Below are 19,343 nucleotides of genomic sequence, written 5' to 3'. Positions count from 1 at the left end.
CATATTCAGGGTAGGCCTATCTTCCATTAAAAAAAAAAAACCTCCCTGAAAATACCTTCCTGAAAATGTGTCTTAGGTGATTATAAATCTAACCAGCTTGACTAAAGGTCTAAAAGGTCTAAATCATAACACTTAAGAAACAAACATTTAAAGTATTAGCCATTAGGAAACAGTTCAGATTTAAACTGTGACATTATCAAATAGCCATTTTATTCCTTCCTTGTTAAATCAACAGTGATTTGGAGACAGTGACAGTATGTCCAGTTTCAAGCAATAAATCACAATCAATCTACATCAGACATAAGAAACGTGTCCCTTTCAAGATACTTGCTCTTATTCATTTGTCCTGCTTGTAAGGGGACCTTGCATGAAGAAAACATTCTTAACTACTGAGCCATCTCTCCACCCCCCCTTACATGTGCTTCTTTTTCAAGAAAGAATTGTAGTAAATACTTTTAAGCCATCCTCAGCAGTTCAAATGAACTGCGAAATCAGCCATTTCTCTGCCTTCCCAGATGGGTTCTGAGCTAAATAATCAAAGAAGGTAAAACATGAACAGTTATGGGGCTGGCACCAATGTTGGGCAGTTGAATTGATTGTAACCCCATCTGCATGGATTCCAACATGATCTCTAGTCTCCACATATGACATGCATTCACACATATACATAAATATTTTTTAATCTTAAAAAACATGAGCAGTTCTACTCTTTCCAATTATTTGTAGAGCTGTTAAGGCCTTGCTTGAATCACTCAGATCCTATTCATAAGTGTCAGTGAGGAAATTTAAATAGAAAATTACATATTTAAAGAGAGTCAAATATTCTTTCAAAGAATCGTTAACCTATTGAATTCTCCTCTGTAATTTCCCTTCCATAATAAGATGCTTCCCCCATGCTCCTCTTCTCTCTGGAATGATTTTCCAACCTTTCTGACAGCTTTAGAATATATTTACCTTTTGAATACTTTTAGCCTGCTCTAAAATTATGAATTTCCCTGGCTAGGGTTGTAGTTCATTGGTATAGTACTTGTCCAGTATGTGCAAGGCCCTGAGTTCAGTCTCCAGCAATGCAAAACAAAACAAACAGAAAAAAATATAAATTACCTTTAGTAATTCTTTCTTTCTCTGAACTCCTGGACTCAAGGACAAAATAATTCCACATCCCAGGGAAATAATTTGCCGGTACCTTTTTATTTATATCATTGTTGCATTAATTGAAAATATTTTATCTGTAAAATATGTTGGCTGACTTTTAATTATACAATAAATATAAAAGAAACATTTAATTTTCCAAGAGATGGCCAAATTGGTTTATGTTATATCATGTTAACACAGACTGCTTCTTAGTTTGCTTTGGTTCCAGGCCTCCTGGTTGAAATTCCAGCTCAAATTTACAAATTAAAAGTTTAATACTATGTATCCACTATGGGCCTCCCTTTCCTCACTTGCAAGATAGGTATGATAAACAATACAATAATACAGTATTGGTTGTATGGAAAAACTTTCACTATATGTAAATAGAAAAATAGGTTTAACAAATCTGCTTTTGCCTAAAAGTTTCTTTTCTTTTTTCAAAATAAAAGTTTGATTGTTTTTCTTTAACTTTCTAAATCAAACAAAAATATTAGTCCCTGGATTTTAAGCTCCCATCATATTGAAGAAACAAGAAATTGAATTATGCAAACTGTATATGTAAAAATGACTCATTTTCTTTCTCTTTTCTTTCCTGCTTAACTTTTAGTCATGTATATTTTATGTGTGTGGATTTTTTTTCCTACATGAATATCTACTGTGCTCAAGGAGACTAGAAAAGGGAATTGAATCTACTGGAACTGGAGTTGCCAGTGGTTGTGAGCCACCATATGGATGCGAGCCACCATATGGCTGCTGAGAACTGAACCCAGATCTGCTGCAAGAGTAACGAATGCTCTTAACCATTGAGCTAGCTCTCCAAATCATTTTCATGTTTTAGAAACACATTTTATTGTTTTTTCTTTTTCTTTCTTTCTTTCCTTCTTTCTTTCCTTCCTTCCTTCCTTCCTTCCTTCTTTTTCTTTTTCTTTCTTTCTTTCCTTCTTTCTTTCCTTCCTTCCTTCCTTCCTTCCTTCTTTTTCTTTCTTTCTTTCTTTCTTTCTTTCTTTCTTTCTTTCTTTCTTTCTTTCTCTCTCTCTCTCTCTCTCTCTCTCTCTCTCTCTCTCTCTCTCTCTCTCTCTTTCTTTCTTTCTTTTTTTCTTTCTTTCTTTCTTTTTTTTTTTCCAGAGCTGAGGACTGAACCCAGGGCCTGAGCTGAATCCCCAACCCCACATTTTATTGTTTTTATCTAAGGTGACAGGTAATTTCTCAAAATCATATTTACACATTTATATTCATTGATAAGATAAAACAGAAACAGGATGTGGTAATCTAAGGGACTAGGAAGATGATAAAAATGTCACATGGAGATACAAGAAAACTTACTCTGAACAGACTCAAAGTTTTTTTTAAATGATAGATACCAAAATATTAATAATGTTTAATGTCTTTGTGATAAAATTGCAAGTAATTTGTTTCTCTTTTAGCTGTTTAGTTTAAAATCTGTATTCTAAATGTCATTTTATGTAATGAAAATTAGTAGTTGTAAAATTGACCATTATACCAAAAGTATACAATATTAAAAGCTGCAGCTCTTCATTACCTTTGTCAGCCATGCAACCATAAGAGACCAGAAACTTCAGTGTACTTATCTATAAGCTATGATACTTGGTAGTTAAGTTTATTAAATACAACAAATTAACGATGTTTTCAAATGATAATCAGTTTCTTTGGGAATAACCCCATTCTAATGAGGGGCTTCTATATTTGTTATTTGCTGGAATGTAAAATAAGGCTTTGTCACTTGAACCAACACATCTGATTCTGGGTTTTTGTCAGTATGAGAACACAGGAATTTGTTCATACTTACCGTGTTTTGACCATACTGATTTTTTTTCCTATTTATTTTGTTTTGTATTTTCAGAAAGAATTTTGGAGCACCTACACAAAAGCACAACAAGGAGAGACCAACAGAGGAAGTGACTGGTTTCAATTTTATCTTACTTTTCCATTAATCTTTGGCCTCTTCATTATTCTCCTTGTCATCTTCTTAATCTGGAGATGCTTTCTAAGAAATAAAACTCGGAGACAAACAGTAGCTGAAAGCCACATTCCTTTTCCTCAACATCTTAATATTATTACTCCACCTCCTCCACCAGATGAAGTCTTCGATAACAGTGGATTGTCTCCAGGCTTTTTAGAATACGTTGTTGGGCGCTCAGATTCTGTCTCCACTCGACTTTCCAACTGTGATCCCCCGCCGACCTATGAGGAAGCAACTGGCCAGATGAACTTGAGAAGAAGTGAAACAGAACCTCACTTAGACCCACCACCAGAATATGAAGACATAATTAACTCCAGCTCAGCTAGTGCCATTGCTATGGTGCCTGTGGTCACCACCATCAAATGAAGCTGCAAACCTCTTTTTACTCTAATCATTTCTAAAATACTAATGGAAGAACTTTCTAGCACTTTACCACTACATAAATGTGCATTGACTTATCTTATTAGACTCCTACAGCATACCACTTCACATTTACTGGTTGATTTATCTTTAGTTTTGTTTCTTATTATAAAAGTATTATCCACATTCATTTTTACAAGAGAAAACATGAAGGAAAGACATGCCAGTGAAGGTCTTTATGTGCTGTATAACATACACATGTCTGTACAAATATGCATATGTATGTATGTGTATATACATATATATGCATATAGCCACATGTGCATCATCCAGTATGTGTATAACTCTTGTATAATTAACTAACTTCCACCACACCACCCATAAAGACAGCATTACTCCCCAAAATTGAAAAGGACAGGGGGGGCACCAACAGTTTATGTGATAGTCAGCAACATGCAATGTTTTCTAACTATTATAGACATCGGTTAACCTCCCATTTCTTTCTTCAAAGGAAAAATATACATGGATTCATTCTCAGTTTTAGAAACATCTCACAGAGAAAGACAGACTGATTGTAGAGTATAACAAGGAAATCATTAGTCATTAGCGGCATTTAGCTCATTTCGTACTAGGGTTTTTCTTCTTGGCTAAGTACTACTCACTGTCCCATTAAAAGCATCTTTGAATGTTTCATGCTACTCATATTAATATCTTGTTTGTAAGAATTTCTAGGTAATGGAATAATGTATGTGTTAGTGACAGGGAGTAGATTCTGACTACCCCTTTGCTCATTGTGTTGGGTAACATTTTTTCTTTTACACTAATTTGTATTCTCTCATTGCTATCATATATTCTTCATGCACTCAAGAGTTTAGCTAAAACCAATTTTTTGATGTATTTTCTTAATGTTTTATACAGGCTGAAATCTTCACAATTTTCCATTTAGTTATAAGCTGTGACTTTGGAATTGACACTGTGTTGATGGAAGGTGATTACACAGTATCTGCTATAGCAGGTGCACACTCAATCTAGTATAGTCCCACATAGATTTCATTAGTGTTGCTGTTTTGTTTTACAGTCTATCTTTTTTTTTTTTAGCTGCAATAGTTTTATTTCTTTCCCTTTGAGTAGAGGGAGCAGGTTGTGAATGAACTGCCAAAATAAACTATTTCAGAAGAATAAGAAAGGTCAAATGAAATGATATATGTACAAGTAATTTGTGCAATGTGAAGAACTATTAAGACGCTAATATTAATATTGTGCTACAAGGGGACATTTCTCTGTTTCCCTAGAATTGAGCAGAGCTTTCACATATTGAGAACTAGAGCAGTCTTCTCCATAAATAGCTAATATTTTCCTAATATGAATGTCCAGGATATTACTTACCTTCTGACATAATCTGGACTGTATAAAAGCTGTGCCAATTTAAGTATATTTGCCAATGCAGCATAGGATGAATAAATGCTGGAAATTACACCAAAGTACGTGAATTAGTTATAGGTCTGATAGATGAAAAATATTATATCTTAGCACAGCAATATTGCTTTGAATTTTTTCTGACTATATAATTTTTCCTTTCTAATTAAATCTGAAGTTAGAGATGTTTGATTCAGTGTGGATGAGGAGATATGTGTTGTTTATCACTGAAAATTTAGGCGCGCGCATGTGTGTGTGTGTGTGTGTGTGTGTGACTAATATTAGGCTTTAGATGAGACCAATAATTTTCAGATTTTGGCCCACAGACCCTGGGAGTTCCTGACAGCCTTCCAGGGGATCTGTGTAATCAAAATATTTTCATCCTATCTGAAGACATTATTTCTCTCTTTTATTCTAATTCTCTCAAAACAGAGTTGAACAATGGAAAACAATACAGTCTTTCCACACATCTTTTTAAAAAAGAAAATATAACTATTTTTCATAAAAATGTATTCATTCTTATTGGCATTTTTTTTTAATTTTTAAGTGAGCTAGTCTTTTAATTTTTCCAGTTCAATTCTAGCATGCTAAATAGTTATAGATATAAAACTCAAAAAAAAAGTTCATTGGAATCTAGAGTTTCCCAAGAATGTAAAGGGTGATCCAGAAACCAAAATTTTAAGATCAACAGGATTAGACAAAAAAAAAAAAAAAAAAAGGACATCCTGTCACTAAGTTAGGGTTTTTTTGGTTTTTTTTTTTTTTTTTTTTTTTTTTTTGTAATGTGATTTCACATTTTGAAGTCTGAATATTGGATTTAATACTTCCTGCACTGAAGTATAAGAATGAGTGACGATTCTTGGAACAGAAGCCAAATGTTTAAATTGATCCACTGATCAATTTAATGACAACTATTTAGATTGTTGGTCAGAGAATACACTACTTCATAGTAAATAATATCTGCACTAACCAAAAATTTCATGACAGCTTTTCCATGATAATGAGAGAATAATCAAATTACTTTCTTCATGAAATTTTATTTTACATTTTTTTTTGTGTTTGAGTACAGTTTAGGTTTCATACTTTGAAAATCTCCTTTCCTAGCCCTTCTGGTTTTGTAAAGTGTGAGTTTTGTAACTATTATAATTAAGGGGCTTATCTGGAATAATATATATTTTTATGCTTTGCCTTTCCTACTTGATTGATACTGCATTTGCCTTTGATCATTTTTAATGAAGATTTATTTTTGCAGAATATACTTAATACCTTTCTAATCAGTAAGTAAATGGAATTCAATGGTTTATATTTAAATAGAAGGATCTGCTCATGGCTTCTTGAGTAGAATGATTTTCAAGCCTCAACCTGCAGTGCTTGTGCCTGGAATCCTTGAACTGACAATTTATGCTTCCCTGCTCTAAATGTCATAGTAAATTCTATATGTTCTAAATAAATGAAATGATTGCTTCTTTTCCTGTTGACCAAGCAAAATACAGATGTTATATTTGTTAATTGCTAATGAAAACTTCTTCAAGACTGATGATCTGATCCAGTAACTACAGAGGTAGTTTTAACTTAGTTCTATGTAAATAGCACGTGTTTTATGACAATACTTCACATTTTCAAATGCTTGGTTTACATTAAATTATGATATTTAACTTTTTATGTTTATACTAGATACGATTTTCTTATGTTTCTGTGTTTTTAGTATGCTAAATAAAGCTATTTTTAAACCCAAGAGATTATTTTTCTGTCGTATATTAATCATGTGATTAGGTGGTAAGAATATTGCATATACTACTATAAATTACATTTTAATTAGGTAAAATTATTATATTTTTCTTATGAATTTGCAGAATATTACTGTAGAGAAATCAGGAATGTTGCCAGAGTCTTCCTGCCTTGCCCACAGTCAGGACAAATCCTTGTCACCCGCCAGTCCCACAGCCGCTCAGACCCAACCAAGCAAACACAGAGACTTATATTGCATACAAACTGTATGGCCGTGGCAGGCTTCTTGCTAACTTTTCTTATATCTTAAAGTAACCCATTTCTAGAAATCTATACCTTGCCACGTGGCTCGTGGCTTACCAGCATCTTCACATGCTTCTTGTGCTGGCGGCACCTGGCAGTCAGTCCTTCTGCCTTCCTGTCCTTTTATTTCTCCTCTCTGTTAGTCCCGCCTATCCTTCCTGCCTAGCCACAGCCGATCAGGTTTTATTTATTGATCAATCAGAACAACTTGACATACAGACCATCCCCCAGCACAGCCAAGTGCAGACCATCTCAGACACCTGCACTCAGGCCCATGGTCCTAATCATCCTCTATGTGGACCTGCTGGGTAACGCCACAAAGAACCCAAGAAGGGCTCCCACAGGACATACAGAACATCCCACAGCACAGGAATAATTTAGAGAAACCCCCAGAGTTTTCTCAGTATTAAAAACTTTCTAAACGACCAAAAGAAATGGAAACACCTGCTTCATGTGAATGGAACGAAACCCTTGCTATTGTGTACTTTGTCAATCCATGGAAATAGAGGATGTCTACAGATAGCAAAATATTGGCTTTTTCCTGCTTAAAAAAAGTTTCTTTTGACATTTACCATGAGAAAAAAATAACACATTATTAAAATGTTATGACCACATGACATTTCCCCAAGTGTAGCTAACTTAAAATAGCAAAGACTGATACCAGTAGTGTAAAGGAAGCATTGTAGTTATGATTTAAATTTTCTGCTATACAATTTTAAGTTATTTATGTTTGGGGTGAAATTTTAAATATTAATTCTAATTATATATTTCATTTCTGGAAAAAAATCTTTCAGCTTGATTATGGCAACCACGAATCATGTTTTGATACTTTGGTACCCCAGAAGACTTCCTCTTATCCATAACACTGGGCATTTGATACACACACACACACACACACACACACACACACACACACACACACACACACACACCTACTCACTCACTAACTTACTGGTCACTTGAGCACATCTAAGAACTCCTCTTAGACTTTCATCTGCAGGTTAGCTTTGGGGTTGATATCTTGTGGATTTGGTTTCTGACAATCCTTGCTATTCACCCTTTCTCCTTTTGCTTCTCAGCCTTAACAATTTCAAAATAGTCATATTTAGCTCCTATAGAACTGTTTGTTGCCTGCTCCTTTACTACTATCCTGACACCGTCCACCAGCTTTACTCTGACACACACACACACACACACACACACACACACACACACACACACACAAACACACAAACATACAAATTTAACTTGGTTTTCTGTTTTATAAATAATATACATGCTGTCAATATTTTATTTAAAAATATGCTTTGATGGGCCAACATAACTGCTCTAGCTTTTTGTGTACCATAGTACTTCATAGCTTCAATTAGTACCTATGATATTAGCACAGTATCACATTTTACCAGAGATACTACTATACTACTTTTGTGTACCCCAACATTTTTGTAAATCTTGGTTCCCCCCCCCCCTGAGCTGAGGACCAAACCCAGGGACCCTGAGCTAAATCCCCAACCCATAAAGCTAGGTTCTTAAGGGGGAATAGTTAACAATCACACCACTCTTAAGTCTATCATAAAATTGTATTTTTTTTTCTTCGAGACAGGGTTTCTCTGTGTAGCTTTGCGCCCTTCCTGGAACTCACTCTGTAGACCAGGCTGGCCTCGAACTCACAGAGATCCGCCTGGCTCTGCCTCCCGAGTGCTGGGATTAAAGGTGTTGCACCACCACTGCCCGGCATAAAATTGTATTTTCTTTGAGCATTTTTACATCCCTAATGCTGTTTTGTGGCAAGAGTTGTGTTTAATCAATTTAATTTATCCAAATTCATGAAATGTTTAAAAGCAAGGGCCTCATTTTGTTATGCTATCAGTTCATCAAATTCATCAGTTTTTCAGCTAATGTTTTTAATGTTTATATTTTAGCTGTAATTATGGTTGTTTCATTGCTTGTGTTTCTGCTGGCGATAGAACCGTGTGGACCTTATGCATGCTCTACTACTAAGTTAGACATGATAAATAAACTTCCACAAATGTCAAGAGAGAGTAAACAGCTATTAGGGAGGAAGTGCTAGATTGCAGAGCAGAAGAAACACAAAAGCTATGGACTATGAAGACTAAAAGCAGAAAGCCAACTTGAGCAGTAGATGTGGCACACAAAATACAGCCCTGCTTGAACTGGTTGAACAGTGAAAAACCACATCTAGGAATGGGGCTGGGTGAGCATTCTCATTGCCCCAGAGTGGTTGGGTTATACAGAGATAAATTAAATAATGCCTTTCTTGCATATCACTTTACCCAACATTGCTGGGTTCTGAGACATTTTTCATTAGGCAGTGTGATGTCTAATCCTGGTTATCAACTTGACTACATCTGGAATCAACTCAAACTAAAGCAGCTGGGCACACCTCTGAAGAATTTTTCTTAATAGATCATTTGAGGTCAGAAGACCCACCCTAATTTTGGGCTACACCTTGTGGTGGCAGCCTACATTAAAAGGACATAGAAAAAGGAAGCTTTTTGACTGATTACAGTCTCTCTGCCAAGTTCATCTATCCTTCTGCTGAAGCATTACTTTGCTGGTATTAGAACCTACTTCTTCAAGATTCTAACAAAGACTGAAGACTAGCTATGACATTCAGAATCATGGACTGAAAGACTACTTGATTCTTGGCCTTTCTGTTAGGAGACAGCCATTGTTGGACAGGTGAGACCACTGCCCAAAAGACACTCTAGTAAATCCCCTTTATATATTCATTCTATCAACACTGCTCCTCTAGAGAACTCTAGCTAACCTAACACATACAGGTTGACCTGGAACTTACTTGTAGTTGAAGATAACCATGAATTCCTGACACTACCTCTCACACCCTGGGACTGCATGTACAGCTATACCCATTTTTCACCACTGTTAGACTGACTGAATAAATTGAAACAAATAATGGGATATGTCTGGTGCATGAGTACTTAGAAGATTCCCTTCCAGAAATCCTGATAACTCTGTAAAAGTTTTATTTACATAATACTAACTCGAGTGTCTTGCAAACTTAAATAGCATCTGAAAAAATATGCATGCCTGACAGAATGACAGTGTAAGAGTCAGGCACAGCAGTTAAACTTTTGGAAGGTTTCTGGTTGGGTTAAGCACAGATAATACACAAGATGATTAAAAAAAACCAACAACAGCTTATTCCAGTAAATGTAGCTAGAGCAGTTAAGACATTTAAATGCAGAAGGCATAGTGTATGAGTGATAAAAATGCAAGCCTAGAAGATATAAAGTCATTGAGGGAAAATCCCAGTGCTAAGGGTGTATATTTTCCTCATACATTTGAATATTTAGAATGTTCTGATAAACAAGTATAATTGAATGCTAGATCAAGTTTGGTTTTGTTTTAGGAAAAATTAAGTAATAGTAATGGCAAAAATCTGAATGAGCTTTTTTTCCATTGTCTCAATAAAAGGCTAACTGGATAGTCTGGGCAGAAGATTCTGAGCATGATCTAGGTCACCTCTATCCAAAGTTGTTTGATTGTTACTGTTCATGTCTCCTCAAAGTATATATGTTGAAACCCTAATGGCCAGAGTGATCTTAGGTAGGGTCTTTGGGATGTGATTGAATTCATTATTTTTCTACATCAATGTAGATTCATGTATGATTGAAAAATCATCAGGATAGGTATTAAATTTCCACAGAATGGTCTACAATGATTAACTAAGAGTGAAAGAGAGCTAACCCATGATTATTTTAAATGTGCATTTAAAATTTTGATCTTAGGACTGGAGAGTTGACTTTCTTCTAGCAGAGACCCCCGGTTTTGTTCCCAGCACCCTCATTAGGTGGCTCAACTGCCCAGAACTCCAGCTCTAGGACATCCAACACCATTTCTGGCGTCCATGGGCACCTGAATTCGTGTTCACATACCACCCACATATGCACATAAAAATAAAACAAACTACAGTAAAATTTTGATCCTTCTAAATTTTCTCAGCCAAAATGCCCTGGTAAACTAATGAATATATAATAAACTAATATAAAATGTTTATTTAATGCATAATAATAAAGAATGTATTTACAAGAAACTTATGTGGCAGTAATACAGTGTTGGAAACTCCATGAAGAATAACACAGGTATTGTTCCTCTCCTTTGTGAGATTACTGTCTTCTGGGCATAGTATACAGGTTATTCTTTAAGTGTTAAGAGCAGTAAAATGGAGCAATATATTCTTGGTTAAAAATACAGACTCTAGGTGGACTCCTAGATTGGGGTTTTTATTCTACTGTTAAAGTGGACAATTTAATTAGAATTAAATAGAATGGACAAGTTTACCCTTTTTTTGCTTTTCAGTTTCCTCACTAATTCATGGGGACAGTAGCAGAACAGGCTTCAGAGTAGTTCTATAAAATTTAAATGATTGTTACCAAGAATTAGCAATGAAAACATTCTTGTTCTGACATTCTTGGCATGATCAATCTACAAGGGAAGTAGAAGATTAGAGAAGGTGGGAGGGAGAAAAGGAGCTAAAGTGCATTTGAATGTCAGAGTCAAGTAGACTTACCTTAAGAGAGGGTAGGTAGAGTAGGAAACATTTCCTTGGAATAAGGAAATGTGTTGTGGGTCTGAGTGGAAGAATAGATTTCTACATGCTTTCTTAGTTCTAACTCCATTCTAGCATCCATTTCTACACAAAAAGATTATCCCCAAACTTAGTGGCTCAAGATAATATATTTTAGTCCCTCACTGTGTTGGGGTTTTTTGCCACCTTGTTCAGTTATGTCCCACTAGGAAGTTCTCATGTGGTCGGTGTCAGAGGCTGGCTAGTGCTATCTGAAAGGCTTGATTGGGATGAATGTGTAACATGATGCACTCAGAAAGCTAGCAATTAATGTTGAGCTGCTGACAGGGAATGTAACTAGATATGTTGACAAGAGGAGCATCTTTTCTGTGGCCTGAGCTCACAACTTGCCAACTGGATCTTGAAAGATTTCTCCAAGTGAGAGTTCCAAGAATATCAAATCAAATTCAAGGTTTATTAAGACATCATCTGGGATCTTGAGTTCAAAAGTGCCACTTCCACAACATCCAATTGTGATGGGGCAAGATAGTGCAGAGGTCACTCCAACCTGCATTCTTGCTGAGGGCATTCCAGGTTTAACTAGAATTTGATCTCCTTGATGGAGAATCCCATGGAAAATTACCCAAGTCTGTTCTAGGAATCAAAGATCAGGGTGTCCTAGCTAATTTAGCTCCTGTTAAAACTGCCTGTTTGTGTAGAACCCCCACAGCTAATTGCTCATCTTAGTTTCTGTTAAACTGTTTGCTTCTATGAAAACCCATTGCAGCTGCCTAGTGAGATGCCAGCATGTTTTGTTGTTGTTGTTGTTGATGATGATGTTGTTGTTTTGCCTTCAAAACCCTGGTGCTTTGGACACTCTGGGCCATACTTCAGTTCCGGACTACACCTAAACACTCTGGACTACACAGTTCGGTCCTGGAACTCACCTTTGGATACACTGGGCCACACTTCCGTCCTGGACTAGACCTTTGGACTCTCTGGGCCACACTTTGGTCCTGGACTACACCTGCCTGAAATAAAGACTTTCAATTGGCTATACACTGTGACTGAGTAGTCATCTCTGGTGGGCTTGCCCTAACATTATTGGCTACATTGGTGTCAACTCCTTATTTAACAATGGGATGTAACTTCAGAAGGATAGGAACACCAGGAGGTAAGGATCACTGGGAGATGTCTTGGAATCAAACAACCACTAAATTTAACTCATGTTCTTGGCTTGGATTTAGGTTCACAACCTAGTCAATCTGTCTATGACTTGACTGTTTCCATTTTATTTTGAGGAGCCTGGACTTATGTTTCTTCTGATTCCATCTGTTCCTATGCCAATAAGCATCTTCTGACCCTTTTGATTTCTGTCCCTTTAACCACATTTGCCACTGAACTAAAATACCATTTATATTTATTAAATGCTGTTGGTGAAATTATGATACATTTTGTAGAAACAATTAACAAATGGAACTCAATGTATTCATGTAGAACACTTCATGACATCCATCTTACTAAGAGAAAGTTTATGTCAGAAAAGATGTCAGAAAAGACGGCAAATAAATGAAAAGACGATTATTCATGTATCATCAGAATCCAATAGTACATGCCTCCAAAATAAATTTTCAGAATTTTTAGTAAGTTTTAACATAAAGTTGGCTTTAACTTCATTAAATTTAATCTCATAAAGTGAACTTTTTCAGCAAAATAAGCAGGAAATGATAGATTTCAAAGAATCTTATACAATATAGAACATACCCATAATCAACTATCTGGCAACGTGCACCAAATTTAGACAAAGAAATATTTACAGGATTTAACAATGAATTTAGTATGTGGAAGTTAGAGGATCCTTGAACTTTCACATACTGGTCTGTATTGTGCCAGTCAGATTTCTACCTCCTCACATTGAGTTTTGATTACATACTTTTTTTTAAAATCATAAGATACCCATGGATCTTCTGTAACCAAGGAGACAACATCATTCTGTTATTCCTGCAGTTTAATATGCAGAAAACTCAGGTGTTCCTCCTAAAGCTGGCTGTAATCATCACTGAAATATTTTTCTCTTTATTGGTGCTACAGTCCCTAAACTGAAACAATGAACTGTTTGTTTGTTTGTTTGAATATTACTTTCCAGAATGATTCTCATTACTTTCACCTTCTTGATTTCTACTGCCCCTCTCTCCTCCCCACAAGGCATACAGCAACTCTCTTCACAGAAATGCTTTTCATCTAGGAATCTCAATGGCTCTCACTGGAATATTGATGATGCTTCCGTAAAATGTAAAATGTTAGAAAAGGCAGGCATTGTCTCTTTAGAATTCTGCCTTATTATAAGTTATTTGTATGTTTTTTGTGAAACCTTGCAAATTCAACTATGTTACAGTTGATTTGTAACTTACAGATAGATGTATTGACCATATTAATGGGATGCGCTACCAGAGCTCTATGGCTTTTTAACTTAAATCAAATAAACTTTAGTCTGATTCAGTAAATGAGTGAGAGTTTTGCAGGCTGAACACAGTAAATTATACTTCCTTTTTTAAAAAATTTTTTTAATTGATTCTTTGTGGATTTCACATCATGCATCCTGATCTCATCCATCTCCCCATCCATTCATATCTGCCCTCTGCTGTTGTAACCTCCCCCCAAAACTAAAGGAAATTCAAAAGAAAAAAACAGCCAAACTAACATACAAAAAAATTCTTCATATGTGGAAGCTGTAGTATGACAGAGTGAGTCACACAGTATACCCTTCAGTCCATACATCTTTACTTGTAAGTGTTCATTGCATTAAGACATTGGTCTGGTTGATGCCTCCGGCATCGGCTACACTATTGATACTGGTCCCTCACTGGGACTCCTCTTGGATATTCTGTTGTTGCTGTTGTGTCATGGAGATCCTGCAGCTTTGGATCTGAAGAGCTGACCCCTTCACATGCTCTAGCAGTTCATAGATGAAGTGGATATTGGGATAGGCCAAATCATACCCCTGGTTCTGGGCCTGAGTAATAGCTATGTTGGTCAGCCTGCAAGCTTTTCCTCATCAACACCAGCAGGGCAAGCTCTCCAGCATTGCCCTGGTGAGCTCACCCACTGCAGCAGGTAATAAGAAGCAGAATGAGTTCTACTCTCATTCACTTGGGGCCTGCTGACCCACACACACACCACTAGGGCCAGTTATACTTATATAAAGCAGGCTGGGTAGTGGTAGCTCATGCTTTTAATCCCAGTGCTCGGGAGGTAGAGGCAGGTGGATCTCTCTGATTTTGAAGCCAGCCTGGTCTACAGAGTGAGTTACAGGACAACCAGGGCTACACAGAGAGACTCTGTCTCAAAAAAATAAAAATAAAAAAAAGAAAAAGAAAAGAAGAAAAATTTCTAAAGCAGGTTGGAGGTGGAGGTGGCAGTAATGAGGGGAGTGGTATTCTTCCTATGCCATTCAAAGTTCCAAAATTTTTCCACACTGTAGTTGTTGTAGGGTCACTTCCTCTTCTACATACAGCATATATATTGAACAGGGATTTCCTGATTATACAGTTAATCTTCCCCCTTTTCCATTAGGTAGGAATTATGATATAGTCCCACAAAATCAAGAGTGTGGGAGTAATATACTTGTCATGTGGTGAAGAGAAAAAGACATAATAATACTCTGTCCCCTTATTTTTTTGCTACCATGTTGATTTATTCTATTAAATAAGGTGAAATTCATTCTGTTCACACACTTTTAGTGGTGGGTGAAGAACCCTGTGGGTCCACAGATTTTTACAATGCCAACTATCTTGATGCAAATTAAAGAGTTAATTCATTCCAAGAAACCAAGAACAGCACATCTGCAAATTGTTAGGCAACATCCACTCCCATGATAGCATCATGACTCAATCTTTAAAATTAAAGCATCCTGGATTCTTTTTTTCTCTACTATTAAATTTAAAATATTTTTATTTATTTTTCATCTTATCATATATTTTTTAAACTGGTTGAAATCGAGAGGTATGAGCCATCTCTTTGGCTTCAGACTAAAGTCTATACTTTAGTTAGCTGAGTTATTTTTTTATCCATAGCTTCAAAATTGAGAGAAACACAAGGGCTATTTTAGAACAGTCTAAATATGAGTGCTCAAAGTAAGGAAAGAAAGTCTTTACACTGGTATTGAAGATACAAGCCTCCAAAACTGTAAGAAATGATGTTCTCCACGGTATTGAAAAATCTTGCACACAGAAAGAAACTTCAAGTCAAAACAGAAATGGGAGAACATCAAAATAGAAGGACATAGAACTAGAAAAGAGATGTGTTGAAGCCTACCAATACCAATGATACTATAGACATTTTGGCAAGTGAGATGATTTCTCTCACACTTGCAAGATCTATGTCATGTACCACCAAAGAAGAAAATGGTAGCCTCACTGGCATCCCACTCACTGGTGAAGCCTGGCATAATATCTGCAGGCTGTGATCATTCTGATAGCCTTGTATAATCCAATGGGGCTTTAATTTCCAATTATTAGACTAGATTTTTAAACAACCTCCAGAGACTAGAATGAATAAATATTAGCAATTTTTGAGAGACATAAACAGATATGTTATACGAAACAGAAGGGAACTTACTTAACCGGAAATTAGCATAATCTCACAATCTTGTGAACGCCAATAGAATTATAAAGTAAGCACTGATTGTTACAAAAGGAAAAAAATAGAGTATAAAAGAAAGCCCTTGAACATGAAAAATGTTACTACACATTTAAAAAAATCAATAGAGGTTAGACATAAAAGTTGAATTAAAAAATAGTACAGACTAAAACTGAAGCAGACACTAAAAGCAGCTGGTTACTCAAAGTGGGATAAAGAATAAAGTGAAATTACACATTTCATAATTTTGATATAGTCAAAGAACACATACACTCTTTTGATATTTTATGTTGTTGAGAAGAGAGCCCTGTGATCTTGCTAGATTGTTGACTAACTTTCTAGGCAAGAACTCAAGTAAGAAAACCAACAAAGAGGCACATTGAAGATATTAAGATAAGAAACTTGGTGGGGTGGCAAAATGGCTCAGTGGTTAAGAACGCTTGTTGCTTTTGGAGTACCTGGGTTCAGTTCCCACATTGTGACTCACAATCAAACATAAATCCAGGTCCGGGAGTACCTCTCCTAGCCTCTACAGGGACCTTCATATGCATGGTGCACAAACATGCACTCAGGCTCACATACGTGTACATAAAAATAAATCTTAAAAATAAAAGAAAAAGAAACTTAATTGGTGGAAAGCATCACGTAAAAAATGATAGGGAACAGTCCCTGGCAACCACACAATACTTGGGAGAATGTCTGCTCTGACCAATCAGAAGAAGAAGATGACTTTGATACAAAGAAACCAAAGCTAGAGTGACACCAGACTCTTCATGAAAACCTGTGCAAGTGAGAAAACTGCTGAGGAAAAAAAAAACATTAGTCTGCAGTTTTATCACATGAAAAACATCTTTCTAAACCCTTAAAAAAATAAGAATACAACCAGCACATGGTGCCTCCTAGTATAAGATCTAGCTGCATTCTAAACATTTCACATAGCAACAGAGGATGCAGCCATGTTTCCAACCTCCCTTGATGGCATGAGCTGGCTATTTGTGAAGGAAGAGATCGTCAGCATCAGGAGAGGCTGCCTACCATCTGGAAGTCAGATCACTCACAGGCTCTAAGAAGTCTTTCTCCCCACAGATTCTTTACACATTTCATACTAAATGAGTCACAGATGCTATTGAAGGATGTAAACCTCTTTGTTGTTTGATTGATTGGTTGCTTGGTTTTTTTACATAGTTTCACTGGACCACCAGGCATACAGGACTCTCATCGAAAATATTAAGAGCCATCTGACCCAGCAGACATTGGCTTTTGGATCACTTGAAGATATTCCTATAGAACTCTTTTTAAAGGTACTGGAAGTTACAGACTCTAGCAGGAAGAGAAGTAACAATTGCCCATATTGTGAGATCCAATCAGAGATTCTACCAATTTTGGGAAACATCATCATAGAAAAAGCCAACCTGGAACCTCTCAGGATTGTTATCAACACATTTGGCTTTATAAAAACAAGCCCAGTTAACAGAATTTGCTAGATTCTCTTTATAGTAGAGAAAAATACCTAGGAAGGAAGCAATGCCTTCTGCAAGAGTGTTTAAACTCTGACAACTTGGACATGAGGTAATAATTTGACATTGGCTACAAATGCTAACCAAGCCATGAAGTTTCCTCCACCCCAAAAAAATTCCTCATGCTTCCTTCTGATTTCAGAAACTGCAGTAGGCTATGCAAAGTGAAGGACATCAGACTTCTACCCAGGAATCAAAATCTAAGATGAGACTCCAACACTCAGAAGATGCTAATAAACCTTACAGGGAGAAGATTGGATATGAGGCATATACCTGAAGCCCAAGAATGAAAATAGTAAATGATGAGCCTTTGCTTGATGCTGGGGCCTAATTTTAATGTCAAGCTGGAAGGCCTGGTAAACCACACACAACTGAAAATTTCTATGGAACATTTACCTTTATGGATTTCATCATTAGCAGGGGCTACAGATGCCAGACATGTTAAGAAATTATTTATGAGACAGAGATATTGAGTCTTTAATGATCTTATGTTGACATTGTTACACCTTCATAAATCTTGTAACTGGTAACCATTAAATATATAATTGCTACTGAAACTAAAATTCCTATACTTAGAGCAAATTGATACTGCTTTGGAATAAAATCTTGTGCCATACATTAAGCACTAAAATGAACTTTAGTTTACAAATTAATGTTGCTAAAGAAATAAGTAGAAAAATTTAAGCAACAAGATTTCACTCCAAGTTATTTAATTTAATAAAATATGATTGTCTTCAATGTTAATATTTATGTTGGATGTAGAATAAGTATTCTGAGTGTGTTTAGTTTGATTTTGGGTACTGGAGATTGAACCTAGTGCCTGGAACATGCTAGACAAGTGTTCTGCCCTTATCTACATCTCCAGTCCTCTGGCTAATTTTAAAAGTCCCACTAATCAGCAGTTTCTATCAATCACCAATTGCCCTAGTTTGTTTTCTATTGTTATGATAAACACTATGACCAAAAAAAAATTGGAAAGGAAAGGGTTTATTTGGCTTACACTTCCCAGATAACAATCTACTATCGAAGGAAGTTAGGTCAGGAACTCAAGCAGAAAACTGGAGCAAAGAACATAGAGGAGTGTTCTTACTGGCCTGCTTAGTTTTCTTTATTTTTTTTTATCGTTTTATGTGAATGAGTGTTTTGTTTTCATGTATGTCTGGGCACCATGTCTATACAGGTGGTGGAGACCAGAAGAGGGAGTGAGATTTCCTAGAAGCGGACTTAAAGATGATTGATGTGTGAGCTGGTAAATGAACCCAGGTCCTCTGTAGTGATATAGTATAGACAAATTGCTTAATGGTCCTATTAAATAAAAAACCCAGAGCCAAATATCAGGGATAAAACCTGAGAGAACAGAGGAATAGGAAATACAAGCCAACCTCACCCTACCGAACCTCAGCTTCCAAAAGAGAAACCTACTTCCTGTATACTCACACCTATATGCCTTTCTGTTCTGCTATCTCATTTGCTCTCTCTGTCCAGCTACATCACTTCCTCTTCCTGCCTAGCTCTGTCACTTCCTGTCTGTCTGTACAGACCTTCAAACTTTTATGGTTAACTAGTGTTGGAATTTAAGGCCTATGCCACCAGCCTGGCTCTGTTCCCAGTGTGGCCTTGAACTCACAGATATCTGGATGAATCTCTGCCTCCCAAATGATAGGATTAAAGGTGTGTGCTACCTTTGCCTTTCTTCTATGTTTAATATAGTGGC

The 19,343-nt window shown here is 36.3% G+C and overlaps 1 protein-coding gene across 1 annotated transcript; it reads left to right on the top strand.

Moving 5' to 3' along the window:
- The first annotated feature begins 2,746 nt into the window (after positions 1 to 2,746).
- On the top strand, positions 2,747 to 6,626 carry Prrg1 (proline rich and Gla domain 1). The gene has a single exon (XM_028872039.2). The coding sequence runs from the start codon at positions 2,912 to 2,914 to the stop codon at positions 3,479 to 3,481; it is 570 nt and encodes a 189-aa protein (XP_028727872.1). The 5' UTR covers positions 2,747 to 2,911; the 3' UTR covers positions 3,482 to 6,626.
- The last annotated feature ends 12,717 nt before the right edge of the window (positions 6,627 to 19,343 follow it).

Source organism: Peromyscus leucopus, chromosome X, assembly GCF_004664715.2.
Source record: "Peromyscus leucopus breed LL Stock chromosome X, UCI_PerLeu_2.1, whole genome shotgun sequence".
In the NCBI taxonomy this organism is placed as follows: domain Eukaryota; kingdom Metazoa; phylum Chordata; class Mammalia; order Rodentia; family Cricetidae; genus Peromyscus; species Peromyscus leucopus.
This window is presented reverse-complemented; position numbering and strand designations above follow the sequence as displayed.

Coding starts and splice junctions, on each gene's coding strand:
- Prrg1 (XM_028872039.2), top strand. CDS start 2,912: ATGAGAACACAGGAATTTGTTCATACTTACCGTGTTTTGACCATACTG.